The sequence below is a fragment of the Numenius arquata genome, chromosome 1 (genome assembly GCF_964106895.1).
Source record: "Numenius arquata chromosome 1, bNumArq3.hap1.1, whole genome shotgun sequence".
Lineage (NCBI taxonomy): Eukaryota > Metazoa > Chordata > Aves > Charadriiformes > Scolopacidae > Numenius > Numenius arquata.
The window spans coordinates 83,242,970-83,263,174 of record NC_133576.1 but is presented as its reverse complement, the minus strand read 5'-3'; the positions used below and the strand labels follow the sequence as shown (position 1 = coordinate 83,263,174).

Sequence of the window (20,205 nt, the reverse complement as noted above, 5' to 3'; positions counted from 1 at the left end):
CCACTGCAATAAATTTATAATGTTATTTTGGTGTAACTAAATACCACCCCAAGAGAATAATAGTAATTCCCTGCTGTCAGTACAGCTCATCTACAATGAACCCCATAACACAGGTGTCTGGGCTCCTTGTCATCAAGAGTAAGAGAGTACAACTGTATTGCTAAGGAAAAATTTGTTGCCAGTGTGCTCAGATGGCTGTTTTGGGGTAGGAAGAATTGCCCTCTGGAGCTGCAGTATTTCTTCATTGACTCTACAAGAATCTGGCTGCCAACAGAAACAAGAGCAGGGGACTGCCACCCGCTCCAGCTGCTTCCCAGCTCCGGGGTGTTGCGTGTGACTTTACCCAAGTTGTATTCCACCAGTATACCATACTCTTTCCTTTCCCTCACCCTCTTATGGTGTAGCAGCTGTGGTGGCAAATGATCTGGAGGTATACTCGTCACCAGCCTTTATCGTGGCAGCTTCCACGTCAATGTCCCACTTGCATACCTCGTCCTCCTCCTTTGATCTTCATCTTCACATCATTTTTTCCCTCCCTGGCGCAGGCTCACATTTGATAATAATAGAATGTCTTGGGATTGGAAAGGACCTTAAAGATCATCAAGTTCCGACCCCCCTGCCATGGGCAGGGACACCTCCCACTAGACCAGGTTGCTCAAAGTCCCATCCAGCCTGGCTTTGAACCCTGCCAGGGAAGGGGTGTCCACAGCTTCTCTGGGCAACCTGTTCCAGTGCCTCACCTCCCTCACAGTAAAGAATTTGTTCTTGATATCAAATCTAAATCTCCTCTCTTTCAGTTTAAAACTGTTACCCCTCGTCCTATTGCTCCATTCTCTGATAAAGAGTCCCTCCCCATCTCTCCTGTAGGCTCTAGTGGAAGGCTGCTGTAGGGTCTCCCCGGAGCCTTCTCTTCTCCAGGCTGAACAACCCCAACTCTCTCAGCCTGTCATCATATGAGAGGTCCTTCAGCCTTCTGATCATTTTTGTGGCCCTCTGTTGGACTCGTTCCAGCAGGGCCATGTCCTTCCTGTGCTGAGGACTCCAGAGCTGGATGCTCAGGGAGAGGAGGAGATAGGTCTCCTGGCTCTCCTTTCCCGTGTCTCCTCCGCATTTGGCCACATTGATGACCTTCCCTCATCCCAGTGTGTGAAGCTTTCGTGATGGTCATGTGGTGGGCGTGTGTTTCCTCACTGTGGCAGGGAAAGGCCCTCCTATAGCATAGGCTGTAGTGCAGCCTTTCCCCACCCTGCAACCTTACACGCATGCATAGCTCTCTGGGGGGCTCATGGGCCCCCATGGGTCAGACCTGTGCCAGCATGGAGCAGGGAAAGCATCCAAGCTGTGGCTCATGGGATACATGTGCAGCTGTGGGGTGGGAGCTGATGGAGCTTGCCTCATGCTCACTGTTGGAGGCACGGCAACAGGGCCACGCTTAGTGGTTGGAAAATGTCTTCCAAGTTCTGGGGAAATCTTGTGTTGTCCCATAGGCCTTGTAACCACATTCAAGTCAGACGTGACTGTTGGCTGCAGATGATGTCATCGGCATGGCGCACTCATTCCTGAATGCTTCCTCTGTCAGCTCGTGTTTGCTGTGACCTGAGTGACTGCTGGTTTGCTTCCATACCCAGCGGACTGAAATTTTAATTTATCGTGTTTAAATTTTTCAGTAGGGATGTCATGGAACTGCACTGAATCGACATCTCTCTGAGACCGGAGAGTTCTTGCTTTTGTGGATGTTGTACTTCTCCTTCTGGTCCTGACTGTCAGACCAGACTGTCATCAGGCTCTATATCTCAGCAGATTTTATATGCACAGTGTTTCCCTTGAATAAACTGTCAGATTTTATTTTGAGGTAGACTGATCAAAGCTAAGATGAGTTTAGAATAATAATCTTATTTACAAATACTTGAGTAAAAAGCATTTCATATTCCTGGGACACACTCCAGAGAAAATGCCAACTGGCATAAATGCTACAAGAATGCCGTTCCATCATCTAAATGCATATAAGAAAAAAAAAAAACTTTACGAGAACACTCAGCAGGTTTTAATCAGATGCTTTTACTCGTGGTCTGAGATCAGACAGGCTTGCTTTCCTCAGCTAACCTTGGGTGGTGTGGTAACGCAGGTGGGCTCTATGACTTTTTTCCTGTTGATCAAAAATCTCCACACTCCCAGAGGCACCTGTTTTTTCCTGGCAGGAACGATGAGGTTTGGTCTTTGCCAGACAGGGTCCATCAGGTACTTTAGTAAGACACATACATGCATATGCAGAGGCACGTTTCCATTTTTCTGGTTGTACACGAGGGTGAAAACAAGTGTCCTCTGCCTCTTGCTGTCCAGAGGGCTGTTAAACACGTCCTTCTACTCTCCAGCGGCCCCAGCCAAACTGAGGAGGCCCGAGACTAGTCTTGGAGCTGGAGCATTTGCCTGAAGTTTCTAAGTCATTTGCAGGTGTGTTTTTGGAGCAGTAAACTTAATGTACGCTAGACCTAAAGTCTAACAAACTGCACTTACTGGGAAGGTCTTTCATTAAGAGATGACATATGTTTGGATGTGCCTGTGTACGGCAATAGGTGGAGTGGAAAATGTGGGAAGCTTTCTGTTAGAACTGGCACACGAGGCGCAATGGCCAGCACGGGCTGGGGGTGGTGGTCATCAGGGATGCTTTTGGTTTAATGAAGCTGGAGAACATGACGTGGGTGTATTCAAATTTATTTGCACTTGAGATTTATTTTGGATGGCATTGCACCAACCAGTGCTCTGTGTAGAAAAATAGGTGTCTTTTTCTCCTTGCCCTCCCTGTATCCTCTTATTTGGCATTTTGGTATGAATTAATTTAGTTATTGCAAGGTTGGCTATGACAAGTGCTTAAAGAAATTAGTACTTCTTTATGCAATTTTTCTTGATGTGGTTTCTGACAATATTCATGAGGCTAATGTTTTCTGTAGCTAACATCAACAAACAGTTAATAAAATAATCTAGGTGAATGTTTCTTCCTGGTGGCATAGGTCTGTTAGAGGCACTGAGAGCATGTCAGGCAAAAACCTGCTCAGCAAGTTCCTGAGGAGGGGAGCTCAGCTTTTCCCTTCTGACTTCCAAAACCAGCCAGCGTTGAAGGGTTCAGTCGTCCTGTCAGTTGTCACCAGGGTCACAGCGCCACTGTGGTGGCGCATACATTCTGTGCCTTCCCTAGAAAAATGCCATCCTTTTAATTTCTCTGTTGTGAGCCTTGCTACGTGGTATTTACTTTTTGCAATCCACAGTAGACAATGTTAGATAAATCACCTTTGGAAAGATGCTTGGTACTTAAGGTTGTGGCTGAAAACCAGGTGTTGCCCAAGGTGGACAAAAAAAATGTGGCTTTGTTTTTTTTGGTATCCCAGTGAAACAGAGCCCAGACTCCGCAGTGACAACATGTGGGAGGAGGGGGGATCGAGCGGCTGCCCGCCAGCAAGTAGCCTGTTGGTACGGGCACTGCCTGGAGATGCCAGGACCTGGGCTCAGGCTCAGGTTTGAGCCAGGTTGGACGGGTTGCCCCTCTCTAATGGTTTTCTTTTCTTCGCTCTTGTCCCTGCTGTTTTATTTTGCTCTAGTAACTATTTACTGGGCAGATGGGGAAAGGGCCAATCTGCAGGTTGAGTGCAAGGGCGCTTGTCTGGGCTGTGATGAGTCTCTTTTAATGGTGAAATTTGTGCAGTTTGATGGGTTGTTATTTGTTCTGAAGTGAGTGGAGATATGTGTTTCAGGGCCTCTCGAGTTAAAATAGGTGCATTTGTCCAAGGAACAAAAATATTTCATTTCAGTGATTGGCCTTTTTATACAGAAACAGTGTTTTTTGCTGAAGCCTTGCTGGTGAGCTGTAATTTGCTGCAGGTGTGGATTTAACTGACGTGCTGATGAGAAGGATCCTTACAATCAGCAAAGCGGCAGCTCTGGCAGCTAATATTGGGCTAGAACATCTGGTCTTTGTAGAGGGGAGGCTTTCGGTGTGTGGAAGGAAATGCTTGCTCTTGCCTTCTCCAAATCCCTCGAGAACTCTGTTAGGGTAGCACAGACAGGCCTTGACCAGCCTCAGTGCCTCACAGCAGGAGGCTTGGGATAAATCCATATTACACCAGAACCCAGACTTGAGCCTATTGCATATCAAGCGGTGTCCAGCAAAACCTTGGACCCTTGTGTTCTGTATGACAGGTCTGTCAATGAACGTTTTGGCTTGAATGAAATAGCTATCTTGCGAAATTCACAGCAGAAATTAGCCTTGGCAGACGTAATAAAAATATATCCCGAGTCCCCCACTTCTACCTCTTCTATTTCATGGTATTTTTCCCTCAAAAATAAAAATGCACTAACGATGGATTCTGAGCTGCCATCCAGGGACGGATGGATATTTTCTGTAGCTTTAAAACTAGTGTAATTATTGTCAGCGGCCCTGTGGGTATGGTTGGAACATCCACTGATTTTGTAAACTGTTTTGACAGTGTTGTTTGTTGGACAGTTTCTTAGCATAGTAATTTTTCTGCCGCTAATTAAAAGCATCTTTGTAACCCTAGGCTTTCTTTTCTTCTTACAGCAAAGAGCTCCAGGGAAAGTTCTGCATGATGCTGTTTGCAACCACCTGAACCTTGTTGAAGGTGACTATTTTGGCCTTGAGTTTCCAGATCATAAAAAGATGATGGTATGTAAAAGGATTTGTTTTCAGCTGATTTTTATCTGCATTCACACTGTTATTTTCTCCTCCTGCTCCATACTTATTTTTGATCCTCACTTATAAGTTATGTTTGATCCTCAATCTCCAAAAGAAAAAAAAGTACTCTTTTTAAAAAATGTTCTTGCCTGTTGGAGTTGAAGAAATGTTTTTAAAACCTGATTACTCCTGTCAGATTTCATCTGTGTTGAAAGTAGCAGCCAATTCAGGCACAAGCTAGAAAAGCATTTTATCTTTATCATTTGCAGTAGAGAAGCCAAAGGCTGGACTGTTGCAGAGTCTCAACTCTGATTTTACACTCCTGCTTAATTTGGAGTGCAGTAATAGTAAAATCTTTCTCCGTAGACAGAGAAGATGCAATGATTGTGACATAGTTCTATGAAAAACATTGTGGGGCAAGAAAATGGATATATAAAGTATAATGAGGTTAATAAAAAAAGAAATCAAGAACAAAAAGAATAATAAATTGATGAAAGTCCTCTCTGAGGAGCTGTGTGACACAGGAAGCGTCCTGGTCCTGACACTTTGGACTCTGAGAACAGCTGCCGGCAATATTCAGGCATTGCACAAATACTTCTAGGGTAGAAACAATATCCTGTTGCAGAGAAAGCCAAAGGCTAATGACTTCTCAGTCTCTAATGACTTTCTTTCTGAAGTTTGTTTTACTTTAGACTTACTGTGTGACCTACTAGCACGTGTGCTAGTTTTCTGGATTGTTTGACCAGTACATTCTGGTGTATACTGGATTTCTTGCCCATCCCAAAGGAGATGACTTTGAGCAATTAGGAAAAAAAAATCTATTTTCTGTCCATCTATATAAAATTTCTGTAAGGAGCAATATTTCCTAACAAAAGAAACAAAAGAGGATTTATCTGCTGCTGCAGTAATCTGTTGTCATGCCTTAGTGCAGGCTTACCTAGACACTGAAACTGATCACTAGTGATAATAATGTTTTAGGCTAACTATAATTAAACAGGAAATTTTTAAAAATGGACATTAGTCTTTAAAAGTGATTTGCTTCACAGTTTGCTCCTGGATTTACATGAAATGCAGTTTACCAGAAAACTTTGTATTCTGCCAATTATCCTTGGCTAATGCTTTAGGTAATTTGAGAGCTTAACATAACCTCAGAACAGTGCAACTGTACAGTACTATTACAACAGAGGGCCCATGGAGCCATGTTAATAATGACATACTGACATTCCTGAGGTATGTATGCATGTAAAGCTGAAACAAATCCTAGCGTCTTGTGTATATACAGTTGCTTTATAGTTTTCTAGAAAATGGAGAAGGTCGTTAAGTTTCAAATAGATGACCCTCTGTGTTTTGCTCAGAGACCTGAAGTAAACTAACAGTTTTCACTCTTTTGAAAACAAAATGGTTTATTTGCTTGAGGCAGAACACAGGAGAGATTGAGGGGCTGCCAGTGCCTGAGGCCCTCGCAGTGGTAGGAACTGACTGGCTGGAAATACATCCAGACAATCACAGTGGGGGAGCCGGGGCTCTGATGGAGAGGAAGGTGGAGAAAACCCCCTAAGTCTATTGCCAGTTTGACCTGAAAGAAAATGCCCCTGTGCATTGAGGATGGTAACTCACCTGTCCCCTACTCTTGCAAAAGAAAATATTAGCCCAAGTATCTGAGAGCGCCAGTCCGTGTTGCTGATGGTTGTTCCAGTCCTTGCTTCTGAAAAAGGGGAAGATCCCCAAATCTTGCCCACATCTACTCAGTCATGCCCCAAGAATGCTGAGATTCAGTGGAAGAGATGCCTTCAACCACCTAAAAGCAACTCACAGAAACTCTGAAGCAGGAGATTTGATTATGAATCGTCGCTTCAATGTGGAGCAGCACTCTGAGAGTAATATTTATGCTTAAATTACAGTAATCATTTTATATGATACAGTTGAAGTGAATGTTCCTGTGGGTTTTAAAATTTTCCGAGCTTCACGATGGCCATAACGTAGAACTCAAGCATCGTGCAAATAAAAAAAAAATACCGCAGTTAATGGTGTGTCTGAGAAATAAAACATTCGTATAAGCACATAAAACATTACATTCATGTCATCTGAAGAGAATTAGTTGCTTTTCCAATGTAGAGTGCAATGTAAAAGGAAAAATAAATATTTAGAGCATATTTGTTTGGATGTAATGGTATGTAGGTGAAGTCATATATTCGCAGTTCAGCTGTGTTTGTTTCAATGCACAAGGCTCCAGACCTCATATCTAACATATTGACAGTCGTATGTCAAGATGGCAGCTGTATACATTCAAGCGTGCTGTGCTTGTAGCAGACAAGATCTGGGTGGGAGATGAACGTGGAGGGTCTGAGGGCTGTGCTTCCTGCTGGGACGAGGAGAAACAAGGCACTGTTGCCAAGCCTGGGGTTGCACGGAGTTTCATCATACTTGATGTCTGCCCCAGTTCTCCAGCTGCTGAAATCCGGTCACCATCGCAGAATGCCAGACTTTTTTTAAAAAATAAATAATCTAGCCTTTGGAGTTCCGGAGAAAATTGAAAACATGAATCTTAATTGAATCCTCACGTTATTTTTCATTTCCACTTTATAAACCAGTCTCAGATTGGCTGTGTTTAGATGCAGTGTGGGAGTTGCATGATGCATAAGTTTTGGTTGCTTGGGTTTGGTGATAGCGGTAAGGTTTTTCTGCTTTGCCCCCCTTTTCTCCCTACACGTGTTTGATACAGACATTTCTAGTATCCAGCAATCTGGTCAAGGATATTGTTACTTGCTTGTAGGATGATTGGAAAAGTGGAGAAAGGAATGACTCGTTTGTGTGCTCGTGCTGTATCATAAACTCCCTCTGGAGGGAGGGAGAAGATTTTTTTTTTTTTTTGGTGTCAAGTAAAATAAAAAAACCCTACCATATTCATGTAAACTGGCTGTTTCATATTCAAGTTCGGGTTTTTTTCCCCACTAAACTTGGCGAAGTCCCTGACCTTCGTTGCAGATTATGTACATGCCAACTTTCTGAAACAAAACAGTTTTAAGTTACTGAAATGCCAAAAAGTGTCAGAACCAGTTTAACATGTGATAAACACTGTATTCCTATTCTTGGATAACCAAGTTTCTTTAGCCCTTCCATATGAAAAAAAGACTTTCATAGGTTGAGAAGCATAAAAAGAATTCCATTAAGAAACATTAGTGAGTGAGAAAGGGCAGGAATGTGAGGTCTTTGCTAATTGGAAGCACTCATATTAGTAATGATGAAAATAGCAAATAGCATCAGAGCAGCTAAAGCAATACAGGCCTGTTCCTGTCTGGCTTCTCAGGTGATTTTCTAAAATGGATATTTTGAGTATATTTCAGTTTCTGCATAATCTAAAATTATTAAAGGTTGAAGATGTATTCATTTCAATACATATTCCTTTTCTTGAGGAAGACTTGGTTAATTTGGTTTTTAATGGCTTTAACCTTTGTGTCAGTTGTAAGGTGTCCTTCCACAAATTCCAGATGTCTCCAAGGGAGGCTCCATGCAATTTAGTGAGATAACAAAATACAAATCTTGGGCACAGTTAGGTACCAGCTGAGGACTGGTCGCTGTCAGAAGAGCTGTCGCACTTCTCCAGGCCCTGCAAATCATCTGGCTTTTACCTTCTACATGATTGTCCCTTAGCTTTAACGTTTTGCCCAGGACCTTCTGACTGAGACTGCAGGATGGGGATTTAAGCTCTGAAAACTGTATTTCCACACACTGCTGCTGAGAGCCAAAGGAAAGACCCACACGCTGTCCTGAAAAATGGGCTGTTAAAAAACAGATGAAAGCAAACTATATGCAGAAGTTGCACTGCCCCCAGTTAAAAAAGCCTAGGTCTGAACTTCCCAGGTCTACAGAAAAGAGAAAATGTTTCACAGCTATAAAGTGAGCTTCCTTGCGCCTGCACTTTGTGCTGTGTCTGCCTCATGCCCTTGACCTGGGAGGACATTCCTCCCCCAGGTGGTGGTGGTGGTGGTGGTGGTGAGATGGGACTCCCTTTATCTCCATGGGGCCAAGCAAGGAAGCTCAACATTTATGTCCAGGCCTCACAGTGGGACTCCTGTGGAGTCCCCAAAACCAGGAGGTTGCCTCCTTTTCGTTTCTCCATTTGCCCAGCCTTTCCAGCTCGAAGGCAAGAACCAGCTTCTTTCACCTTTCACTTGCCTTTCTGGATATTAATTCAGGTGAGGACCACAATGACAACACAGGGCTGTCTTTTTCCGAACTCCTTATTTCTGTTATTCTTTCCACAAAATGAATGGTTCCTGACCAAACATGCTGCGATTGTTGGTATCCGAGACAACTGAGAGGGACATTTCCTCGCTGTTTCCCAGCTCTCTGAATCTGTACTGCTGCAAAAGCTGTGCCGTGGTGACTGCTCATTAACAATGCTTTTTACTGAGCATCTTCCAGAGTTTTGGGGAGAGAACCCACTACATATAATTAGGGAGAGTGTGATGACCACACTGGAAAAACTAAAGTAACTGGTAATCGGAGTAGTGCAATGAAAAATGCACCTTTGTGAGCTGTTCAGAGATGATAACACCACCTTCTTTTGTTTTCAGGTATGGCTTGATCTCTTGAAGCCTGTTATGAAACAGATTAGAAGTAAGTACTTCCTTGCTGTCGTTTATTTTGTCAGTCTGAGAGTACTTGAATAAATGAGGACTCTGTCAATTGGGATCTTCTCAACTTTTTTCACTGAATTTTGTTTGGATTATTTTTTATTTCTGGCCTGTCCTTAAAAGATGTACCGTGTGTGCTGTGAGATTATGTCACATGAACATATGTAGGGGCTGACCGAGTAGGAGACAGAGGTTTAGTCAGTCACTAGAAGAGGCGGTGATGGCAATGGAGGAAATGGTTTAGTAGATAAAAAAAGCAAGCAGTAAAAGAAGGATTACAGGAAGAACACGTTGCCGAAAGGTAACAGTAGTCAGCATAAAAGAAAAGGAACAGGAAGACATTATTGCTGGGAAGGAGCTCTGGCATGGGAAGAGCTGCTTGGCAGAAAAGGACCTGGGGGTGTTGGTCGACTGTCGTCTGAACATGAGCCAGCAGTGTGCCCAGGTGGCCAAGAAGGCCAACAGCATCTTGGCCTGTATCAGAAACAGCGTGATGAGTAGGACTAGGGAAGTGATCATCCCCCTGTACTCAACACTGATGAGGCCCCGCCTTGAGTACTGTGTCCAAAAAAGACATTGAGGTGCTGGAGTGGGTCCAAAGAAGGGCAATGAAGCTGGTGAGGGGTCTGGAGAATAAGTCTTATGAGGAGCGGCTGAGGGAGCTGGGGTTGTTCAGCCTGGAGAAAAGGAGGCTGAGGGGAGACCTTATTGCTCTCTACAACTACCTGAAAGAAGGTTCTAGAGAAGCAGGGATTGGTCTCTTCTCCCAAGTCCCAGGCGATAGGACAAGAGGAAATGGCCTCCAGTTGTGCCAGGGGAGGCTCAGATTGGATATTAGGAAAAATTTTTACACTGAAAGGGTTATTAAGCATTGGAACGGGCTGTCTAGGGAAGTGGTTGAGGCACCATCCCTGGAGGTATTTAAAAGATGGGTTGACATAGTGCTTAGAGACATGGTTTAGTGATGGCTTTTATCAGAGTTAGGTTGATGATCTTAATGACTACATGATCTCGAAGGTCCCTTCCAACCTAGACAATTCTATGATTCTATGATTGCTGCAGAACTTGGAACTGTCTGAGACCAAGAGGAAGAAACAGTTGAGTTTGGGGCATCAGGGAAAGTTATGGCCAGTGGCGGGAGCCAAAAGGAGTTTGTAAATAGCCATCAGCCCTGGGAAGAGTAGAAGTGAACAGGAAAGGTTTTGATGATTTTGTTTCTGTCACATATCAGCAAAGTTCTTAATTTCTTCAGCTTTGCCATTGAGATAAAGTTTTTCTAGGTGACTCTCTGGTCATATTAGTCTGAGTGTATGCTCTGGCCCCTCTCCGTCTCGGGAGAAAGAGATATATTGCTCCTTTTGTCACTGGTCATACTTGCAAGAGTCAGAACAAGTGTGCCGCTGTTAAAACAGAAATAGTAATTTGCTAGTGGGCTTGAAAAATAGAGTGCATTTTAGCTCCCTCCTGTTATGAAGCAAGGAAAATAGACACACATAATATATTTTATTGGGTCAACTGATGTAATTACTAAAAACAGACTCAGTTTTGGCAAAGTATCCCTCCAAGTTACCGTTCTCTTTTATTGTGTGTAAATTTTATTGTGCAATCTCTAAATAATCCAAATACTGACAAAGTATGGGAGGTCAGCATGTATGTAAGCACTGCAGGTTCTATGAATCATCCCTTGTACGTCATTCTGTGTAATAAAATTTGGCCAGTGTGTTACCGATGTTCACTAACTTCCTTTGACATTTTCCCCAGGACCGAAGCACGTTGTTGTAAAATTTGTGGTAAAATTCTTCCCACCTGACCACGCTCAGCTGCAGGAGGAACTGACAAGGTTAGTAACTGCATGGCTGTTTCTTTGTTTTATTAAATCTCTGGTGGACAAAGGGGAGAATGTGGAATTTGAGATGATCGCGTGGGGATCGATGGCTGCCTCTTAGTATTAGCTTGATGTTATTTGCCCCAACTTTGAATGCACCTGAAAAAGAGGCCCTAAGATTCTGTGGCAGTCTGTACTGAGAGGTTCTGCAGGAGTCCCTTGGGTTTGGGGCCCTGGGAGAACTTTGCTCGCCCCAAGAGAAGGCAGTTCGACAACAGAGTTCTCCAGCCCCCTTTGGCAGTGGTGTTGGAAGGGACCTGACTAAGGGCATGTGTTGGTATCCTGGGGCGCTTTTCATGTGATTGATATCTCTTGCTGGCTGGGACAGAGGAAAGTAGAAAAGTGGGGTAGGAAGAAAGATTATTTACTTGAAAGACTGAGTAAAAACAATAAAGGGATGAATGAAAGCTCACAGTGTGATGTTACTAATGAAACATTTCTGTTTCCAAATAGATATTCTGCATATCAGTTGCCTAGTATGTGAGCTGTAAATTGATTCTGGTGATCTCTTTCTGCACCTGGAGATGTGTCTCTGCATCCTAATGACTTCTTTTCGTTAGATTTTAAATGTGTACACTAGGGAACTTGGATATATGTACACAGCAGTGTGTAGGATGTGAAAGTATATCTACAGGGGACAGCTTCATCACTTGGCAGAAGCAGAGAATACAACACCTGTGCTATATTTTTCTACTAGGGTGAATTTATGGGTAAGCAGAAGTCTGCAGGTTTCAAAAGGACATTATTTAGATCTGCTGTATTGTTTCATGTATTGTGTATGTTTCCCTATTCCTCAAATTAGCTTGCCCTTTTCATTTAATTTACCTACATCTCTTCATTCAGAAACTTGCTGTTCAAATGACAGCTTTTCACTGAACCTATTAAAATCTGGTTTTATTAAAAACTATTGAGATTCTAGTATGAGTTCTCTAGAGGAGCTGCAGTCTTTGGAAGGTTTTTTAAGGTATCTAACCAGTTCAGGTTTCATTCCAGTGGGAGAAACGCTTACTTGCTAGGTCACAGTTTTTCTAGGGAAGAATTTGATGCTGAGTAGAACTAAGCAATTTCAATTCCTGTTGAAAATGGAAGAAATTTAAATGTTGAAATAATGCTGTGGACCTATGAGGTCTCTGCACTTAAACTGTCTGTGTAGAGTTGCCCTACGTGGCTGAGATGGTTTGGAAGCGAGTGTGTTAAAAATGGCTGGTGCACAAGCCATGTGGGTAATGGGGCCACAAAAGTATCAGAGCTAGCTAGAGTTGTTTGATCAAGATCTTGCTCCTCATTTCCAGGTGAGTGCCAAGGCTGGAAGTTTAGAGTTCTCCTTGTGTTTTGCAAGAACTGATAACTTTAAATCACTGGTTGATCTGGCGTTTCTTATAGTTGCAAGCAGCTCCATTATCTGGTGCTGCTTGCTGTGCGGTTGCTGAGCACTTAATAGCTGTCACGTTTGCTTCCACCACCATATCGCTTCCATATCTCATTGCTCTGGTTCCAAGGGAGGGAGGGAGAGAGAAAAGAAGGCATATCTTGGTTCTGCAGAGCAGCCACCATGTAAGACTCATAAGTCTCTAATGGCTGTAATACAGTGTCTGTTACGTTTTATTAAGCCTCTAAAGTTAGGAAATTCATCTCACTTCTGTAAACTCCAAAAAGTGAAAGGAACATGCAGTCAAAAACAGAGTTGGTGTTGAAATACTTTCCCCTCTTTCCCTCGTGCTTTGTGTAACTCTGTTCACTTTTGTTTTGCAGGTACCTATTTGCATTGCAAGTGAAGCAGGACCTGGCACAGGGAAGGCTAACCTGTAATGATACCAGCACTGCCCTCCTAATCTCGCACATAGTACAGTGTAAGTTCCCTTTTTTTCTTCTTTCCAGGAGGATAAACAGGGTGATTGGTTGGACATGCTTTGCTGGGTTACCTGTGAGTAGCTGCCATAGGGACAGGTTTAAGCCATAGGGACAGTTTATTGTATTTCTGTATAATGGCATTCAAATACAGATAATTTACTCTTTCAAATAAAGAAGAGCTCCTGGATACTCTATTTGCATTTTTAAAGCACTGCATTTGATAGTCTGCTTAAGATCATTTAAAAAAGCAAACTTTGCACGCAGTGGCAAACAGGTTGAATTCCTGTTTTATTATACTTTGTATCATGTCAGCAGAGCATTCAAATTCCTGGACATCTGTATGCTGTCTAGAGAATGTAGTAAATAAACATGCTTAGAATGCCAGACTAAATCACAGTCCTAAGAGGAAACTGATAGGGAAGAAAAAAAACAACAACAGATTTTAAGCTTCTTTTTTTTTTCAATTGCAAAGTGTGCATAATAAGACTGTTCAGTAGAATCATACATTAACTTTGTTCACCACATCAAAGCTTCTTTGAGCTTCCAGATCACTTGAAAGGCAGTGTATATTTTCCGTTTCAAGACTTTATGGATTCTCATCTTGACAATAACATTAGGTAAAGCCACTTAGTAGCATGTAAAATGGTCCCATAGGCCATTGTTTTGCATGGTCATTGTACAGAGTATTCCATTGTACACAGTATTCCATATTTCCACTGAAATGCTGTTGTATGGAAATTGCAGTCAACAAAAATGTTCAGAAGTTCTTTAGTGATGAACAGAAAAAATCTCATGATCCTTTGTCATACTCTGTTTGAATGTTAGGGCAGTTTCTCATCAGTTGCTGTTGGAAAGGCAGGTATTGCATGGTTTTCTGTTTGCCGTGGTCATCATTGCACAGTGTGACTGAGTAGCAATAAGAAGCTGTACAACAGCTTCTGTGGAATTCTGTGTCCTCATACCATTTTAAACTGAGTATTTTTGCAGCACAGACTTAAAAATCCTTGGCTAGCAAGCTTTCTGTGTCTTTTAGTCTTTCCCATTACTGTGTCCAGCACGCCGACTGTAGTTCCTTGTTCAGTTAAGCTAGTTCCAACTTCTTTTCCTCTCAGGAAAAAAAGTCTTGATCATTTTGGGGAAGTTGAGTATCATTTGGGGAGAGTATCACGGGGAGAGTAAGGTATGATACTTCTGTACTGAAAAATGGAGTTTTTTCATAGTGTCAGAAAGAGAGAGATGTAAGAGGTTCATCGTGCAGAAGTGAGACAGTATTCACAGAATGTGAACTGCCATTTTGGGCAGGGGGATGTTGTGCCTCATGGCAGTGCTGCTTCTCCTCACCATCTCCTGACTGCAAGCTGGACCTTTTTTTTTGCTGTTTATGATTTTTCCCCTCTCCCTTTTTTTTTGTGTAACAGCATTTGCTAGAAATCTCTGCTAGAAGTTTGCGACTGTCTCATTTATTTATCCATCTTGTGTCTCATGAACACTTTGCCATGAAAATTATCTCTGATAAGAGTCTATAGCTGTATCCTACCCACATGGCTGTCTTTTGTATTTATTTTCTCTCTGGCTTACTATTCAGTAGCTAAAAAAATATTGCATATTTGTCTGCAGGAAAAATAAAACTAGACGGCTGATAAGAGTAATGATATCAAAGCGGAAAGATACTGTATGTCTTACCGATGCTGTGCCTACGAGCGGTTTCCATGGGGGATATCTGATTCCAGGAGGCCCTTATATTAAGTATACAAGCTTATATCAGTGTTATAGACTTTTATTTATATGAAATCATAATATGACAGCAAATAGGCTTCTGTTGAATTAGCATGTATATTACAGAATGAAATTTATATTTGAAACATTCTATTTAAAAATACCTTAAAAGGATTGTAGAAAGTGTTAGAAGTGAGAGGACACTTTGATACTGCAAATGGTGCAGTAAAGTGTGTGAAGTAAGATGATGGACTAATTAAAGGAAAAGAGCTGAAATACAAAACAGTAGACATACCAGTAGTGCTAATGCAGACAGAATACAGTTTGGTGTAAAGCACTTGCAAAATGAGAGATGAGGGAACATCCATGGAAATCAGTCTTTGGCTAAAACACATGAGAAGATTTTAAAGAAGAGTTATAGTTGAGGCTGACTATATTCAAAATATAACTCCCTCTCATTCTAGAGGGAGTGCTACTAGAAAGGGATTTAAGGTGGAAAAGGAAGGCTAAGGAGAGAAGGAAAAGCTGTTGAGTACAAGGTCAGAGAGAACAAATTCAGAAGTAACTTGAAAGCCAGGAGGACAATTTTGATAATGGATTTGCAGCTGACAAATGCAGAGAACATTATAGAAATCATGTAGAGGTGAAATTAGTCTTCTGTGTTCTTGGCTCTGAAGAAAGGCCTACAGAACGTGGTTTAAGTCCATCCATTTACAAGGACATATAGGATATGAACTGCATTTTAAAGAATCAAGGCCCATGTTATTTGAGGTGTTGCAAACTTAAGTGGGCTTGTGGCTTCGTTAAAGAAGAGAAACTTGCCTTTCATTTGAGTTAGGGTTAGAGTTTGAGTTGGATCCTAAAGACTTGTGACACTGGGATGAGTAAAACTGTAGTGAGGGAGCTGTTTCTGGGATAGGGATGAAAGGGACATTTTTACAAAAGAGAATTCTCAAAGATTCTGTAGTATTTTTACTGCCTGAAGGAATGATTCACAGCAGAAGGGACGAGGGAGGGAGTGGAAATCAGTCTCATTTATCAACTCATTTCCACCTCTGACCTCCAAAGGATAAAAAACTCATCGTGTGGCTGCAGGCAATTTGGGTTGAAAGGTGACTGCTCTGTCGTTCATAAATGCTTTGGCCCTCATCTTCCCTGCCTACGCAAGGTTATTGCTGCCCCTCCACATCTGCAGGTACATCTGATCCCAGGCCAACTTTTGGCAGAAATCATCCACAGTGTTTTAAACATCATCTGAAACCTTTCTGCTTTTTTCTAAAACAGCTTATTTTGGACAGAACTGGATTAAGGGATCATTTACATGGATGGAATAAGATGAGGATGAGTCAGGGATCTGAGCTTGGGTCTGTGACATCCTAGGTCAACTGGCTGCAACCTGGATTTAATTGGAGAGTGCTGCATTTTAATTTCACTGACATTATTAAGGTAGCAGCCTTCGTTGTAGTGTTGTTGCTATTATTCCAGCAGGTTTGCAGGCAGAGGCTGCTACGCTGTTCAGTGAAAAAGCTAATAGCAAGATTTTTCAGAGGCGTTCCAAGAATAGCAGGCAACAAGATAGTAATCTGGCACCCACACATGGATTGCCTGCCCCTTCCCCCCCGCAAAAAAAAAAGGAAATCTCACTGAATGGGCTGCAAAATGGAAGGTGGGTGTGACATACTGTTGCACACACGGTATTGAATAACTGCAGCAGATGGGAGCAACTTTGAGGAGGAGGGAGACAGAATGTGTCTCAAACTGCTGCAAAATTAGAAGAAGACAAATGTTTCGTAACCCCATGAGGTGGAATACATGCCTGCATTCAAACAACCAAACAAAACCATCTCTTTTCAGATTTTCCCCCAAAGATTACAGTGTGGGGCATGGGCCTTGGGGCTTGTGCTTGGCTGTTCCAGGGAAAGGCAACTGAGAGATGGATGAGTTCTGCTGAATTAGTGCTGTCCTCACTGTCACATCCCCATCCCCTTATCCCACACACAAGTCAAGGGAGCACTGTGATGGCTTCATTTGTTCAGTTTACATCCAACAGCTACTTGCTTGGTTATGGTGGATGGGAGGAAGCCTTGCGCTTCTTCTCACATATCAGCTACTGACACAGAGGAGAAGGGAGGAATGTGTGTAAGATAATGTAGTGGGAATCTGAATTATAAACCCATGACACAGCTCGCAAGAAACTGTTTGCTTCTCTGCCGTCTTCCAGCTGTCTGCACCTTCTGGATTGCCTGAATAATTCAGATTTAATACAATGTTTTAATAGACTTTTCTTAAAATTCTCCGTAGCTGAGATTGGGGATTTTGATGAAACCATAGATCGTGAACACTTAGCGAAGAACAAGTATATACCTCAGCAAGAAGCACTAGAAGACAAAATCATGGAATTTCACCGTAGTCACATGTAAGACTCTTTTATTATTGTTGTGGGCCTTCTTTTCCTTTAGAGTAGTTTTAACTGTAAATATATGCTAGATCATAAGTACAAAAGAGATTTGGACTTCTGACTTTCTCAAAGGTTACTTCTCAAAAAACGTTCAGTGAATTTCCTGAAGGTTACTCCTGCCTTTCTCCCGTCATCATAACAAGATGTTTAAAGAGCAATTGATTTTGATATTCATTCAAGCATGCCATTATTTTACAGTCTATTTCATACAAAATGCTTCACTGCTGATTTTGTGCATGCAGGTATGATTGCAAATGATGACTGATCAGTCAGGCACTTCTGGTAGCAGTCTTTGATTTCAAGGACGTTGAAAGTTGCTTTTTCACATTTCCATGCTGTCCTTAAAGATGGGTGAAGAAGGGGTTTAATGATAGTTTTAGGAAAAGCAAAAAGTGCTTGCAGAATTAGGGATATGGAGGAATAGGATTCAAGAGGATGAAGCAAATAGGTGTCCTAAGGCCTGGAGAAAAGACTGATAGTAAGAAGATGGTTCAAAGAATTACAAATATGGCATAGAAAGATATTTTTTTTACTGTCAAGAACGCTTCAAGACTTGAACAATTTAATTTTGAGCTACATTGAATTAAACATGAGTGGTAGGGAGTTCTATAGCAGTAATAATCAACTTTTGCATGATTTCATCATGATCAGTTTAGCGCACATGGGTTCCCAATATTTATGTTAATGTTTTCATGTCTTCTTTTTTACTTCATTTTGGTATTGCATTCACTTTTACAATGAACAACATCCTTACACGCTTCTGTTTATGATTTATTTTTTTAGGAATATGGCATGTTTTTCCAATGGAAAATAAAAGCGAGGTAGTGAGTTCTGTTACAGTTAATGGTTCAAAATCTGGCTGTATCAGGTGTCTGAGAATTGGAGCAATCAAAATTTCTAATAGACTGTAAAATCTGTGGATTCTTTGGTATTAGACTAATATAAAGTTGTTCTGGCTGATATAAATCTGGGGACATAGAAAAACCATACAGATATTATACCTCTGGCAGGTTTCGGTCTCTTTGATGAAATGTCTCTTTGTTCTCTGGAGGACCTGCTGATCTCTATTAAAAGGTGTGAAGAATTTGTGTGTCTTCTCTGTTTTCTTTCTCAAGGGGACAGACACCAGCAGAATCTGACTTCCAGCTTTTGGAGATTGCCCGTCGGCTGGAGATGTATGGAATACGCTTGCATCCAGCCAAGGACAGGGAAGGGACAAAAATCAACCTGGCTGTTGCCAACACAGGCATTCTGGTGTTTCAGGTTAGAGCTGCTCAGGACATGACTTTGTACTTTATAAAACAGAGATTTCCTACAGTGGTAAGAATTCAGGACCTCAACCATGTCCAAAAGAATTTGGTTGGGAGCATTCAGGAACTTCCAGATTTTTTCTAACAATGACCTTAAAACCTTTTATAGCTGCATTAGGTCCTTCACTTCCAAACTCTTAACCTTGTTTGCATGCAGAGGGTAGAACTCCATCTGCAGCCACACTGTGCTGTTCAAGATGCAAACTGATCCACAGCTCACAATTTGCAACTTGGTCATGCTGACACCTCCTACATATAGGAGCAGGTAGGTCTTGCAGGCATGGTACATACTAAATGGGTGTGAAGCAGGGACAAATAAAACGATAGACAACTGGAGTACTTGGAGAAGGATGTAAGAAGTGAATCTAAGCTCTCTGTACCATTACTTTGTCAGTTTTTACAATTTTTTTTTGTCCAGCCTCGGCTATTCTACCTTTGCTGAATCTGTGAATCTTACTTCTTTCCCTAAAAGATCCAAAGTATTTTCTGTACATTTCTTTCCTCTCCTTTCCTGCCCCAGTCAGCCTAGCAAATGTTCATGAAGCATCATTAGGAAATTTATCAAATTCTTGTTCTGCAGTTCCCCTTAGGTAAATAACAAACTGGGCTTTTACAGTTGTGAAGGTACAGATAGTCACCTGGTGTAAACTGCTTTCACTTCAGACAAACTTATGTCTGCTAGCATCCAAAATGCTACTTACCTCACTGTATGTTAAAAACAGTAAGTAAACTGTCCTTTAAAATGTCCATTTTTACAATTGTCAAAGACTATTCATTTTAACTTCCATTAAAATACTACTGTTTCCAATCTTATAAAGTACTTCGAGTCCTTATATAAAGAAAAACAACAGCAACAAACCCAGAAGTATGTCTAACCCAAATGTTCTGAGATCTAAATGATAAAAAACAACCACCGAGAAAAACACCAAAAAACTTCCCTGCTTAACTAAATGGGTTGCTAGTAAAAACCCCAAACTGAAGCATAGCTGGAAGCATGACAACACGAGGGTGTTGTTAGAAATGCATATAACTCAAATAGTTGTATGTTCAGGCTCTTCCCCTGCTCCCCCGTGGTATTTTCATCATCTGAATTAGTTAATTGCAAAGCCTTATAAATTAAGACTGTCTTACAGCTGAATGTGTCCACACAAAACAGCATGGACCTCACTGAGTCCCAGCAGACAGCCGGGGATCCTTCCATAAAGATGTAGCTGCTGGTTGAAGGCCTAAGGCCTGACATGTAAGGCTCTAAAGCTCGGTCATCTCTTCTTGTCCTAATGTGTTTTGGACTTTCAAAACAGTGGGTTTTGCAATTTTCGGAAAAACTTGGAAATTTTGCTGGATCAAACTTCGACTGAATGCTGAAAAGGAAGTCAGGCTCTGACCTGCTGGAATCTGCCCAGCAGTTGGCCTCTGGCAGTAGGCTTAGAGCTTCCTTCAAACACTTCATAGGGCAAGAGCCTTAAGTTCATCTTTTTATTTTGGATATAACTGAGAGAAATTGAAATATGAAGACCTCATTAGAATGACCTGAAGGGACATAAAGGTTCATTCACAAATGGCATAAGCAGCGCTCAGACTTATTTTAAAGCCTGCCATTTATTTAGAAGTCAGTGTCAGCACTGCTGAATATTCTGATGGAGATTAATTATGTGATTCTTAGA

General features: G+C 41.8%; 1 protein-coding gene across 5 annotated transcripts in view; it reads left to right on the top strand.

The window, feature by feature from the left end:
- The window catches only part of FARP1 (FERM, ARH/RhoGEF and pleckstrin domain protein 1), a 174,281-nt gene that overhangs the window by 99,298 nt on the left and 54,778 nt on the right, over positions 1-20,205 (top strand). For all 5 annotated transcript variants that reach the window (XM_074153758.1, XM_074153676.1, XM_074153599.1 and 2 more), the window contains exons 2-7: positions 4,571-4,675; positions 9,262-9,304; positions 11,083-11,161; positions 12,959-13,056; positions 17,075-17,189; positions 18,347-18,494. In XM_074153758.1, the coding sequence (XP_074009859.1) occupies positions 4,571-4,675; positions 9,262-9,304; positions 11,083-11,161; positions 12,959-13,056; positions 17,075-17,189; positions 18,347-18,494 (588 nt within the window). The remainder of the gene's footprint in view (positions 1-4,570; positions 4,676-9,261; positions 9,305-11,082; positions 11,162-12,958; positions 13,057-17,074; positions 17,190-18,346; positions 18,495-20,205) is intronic.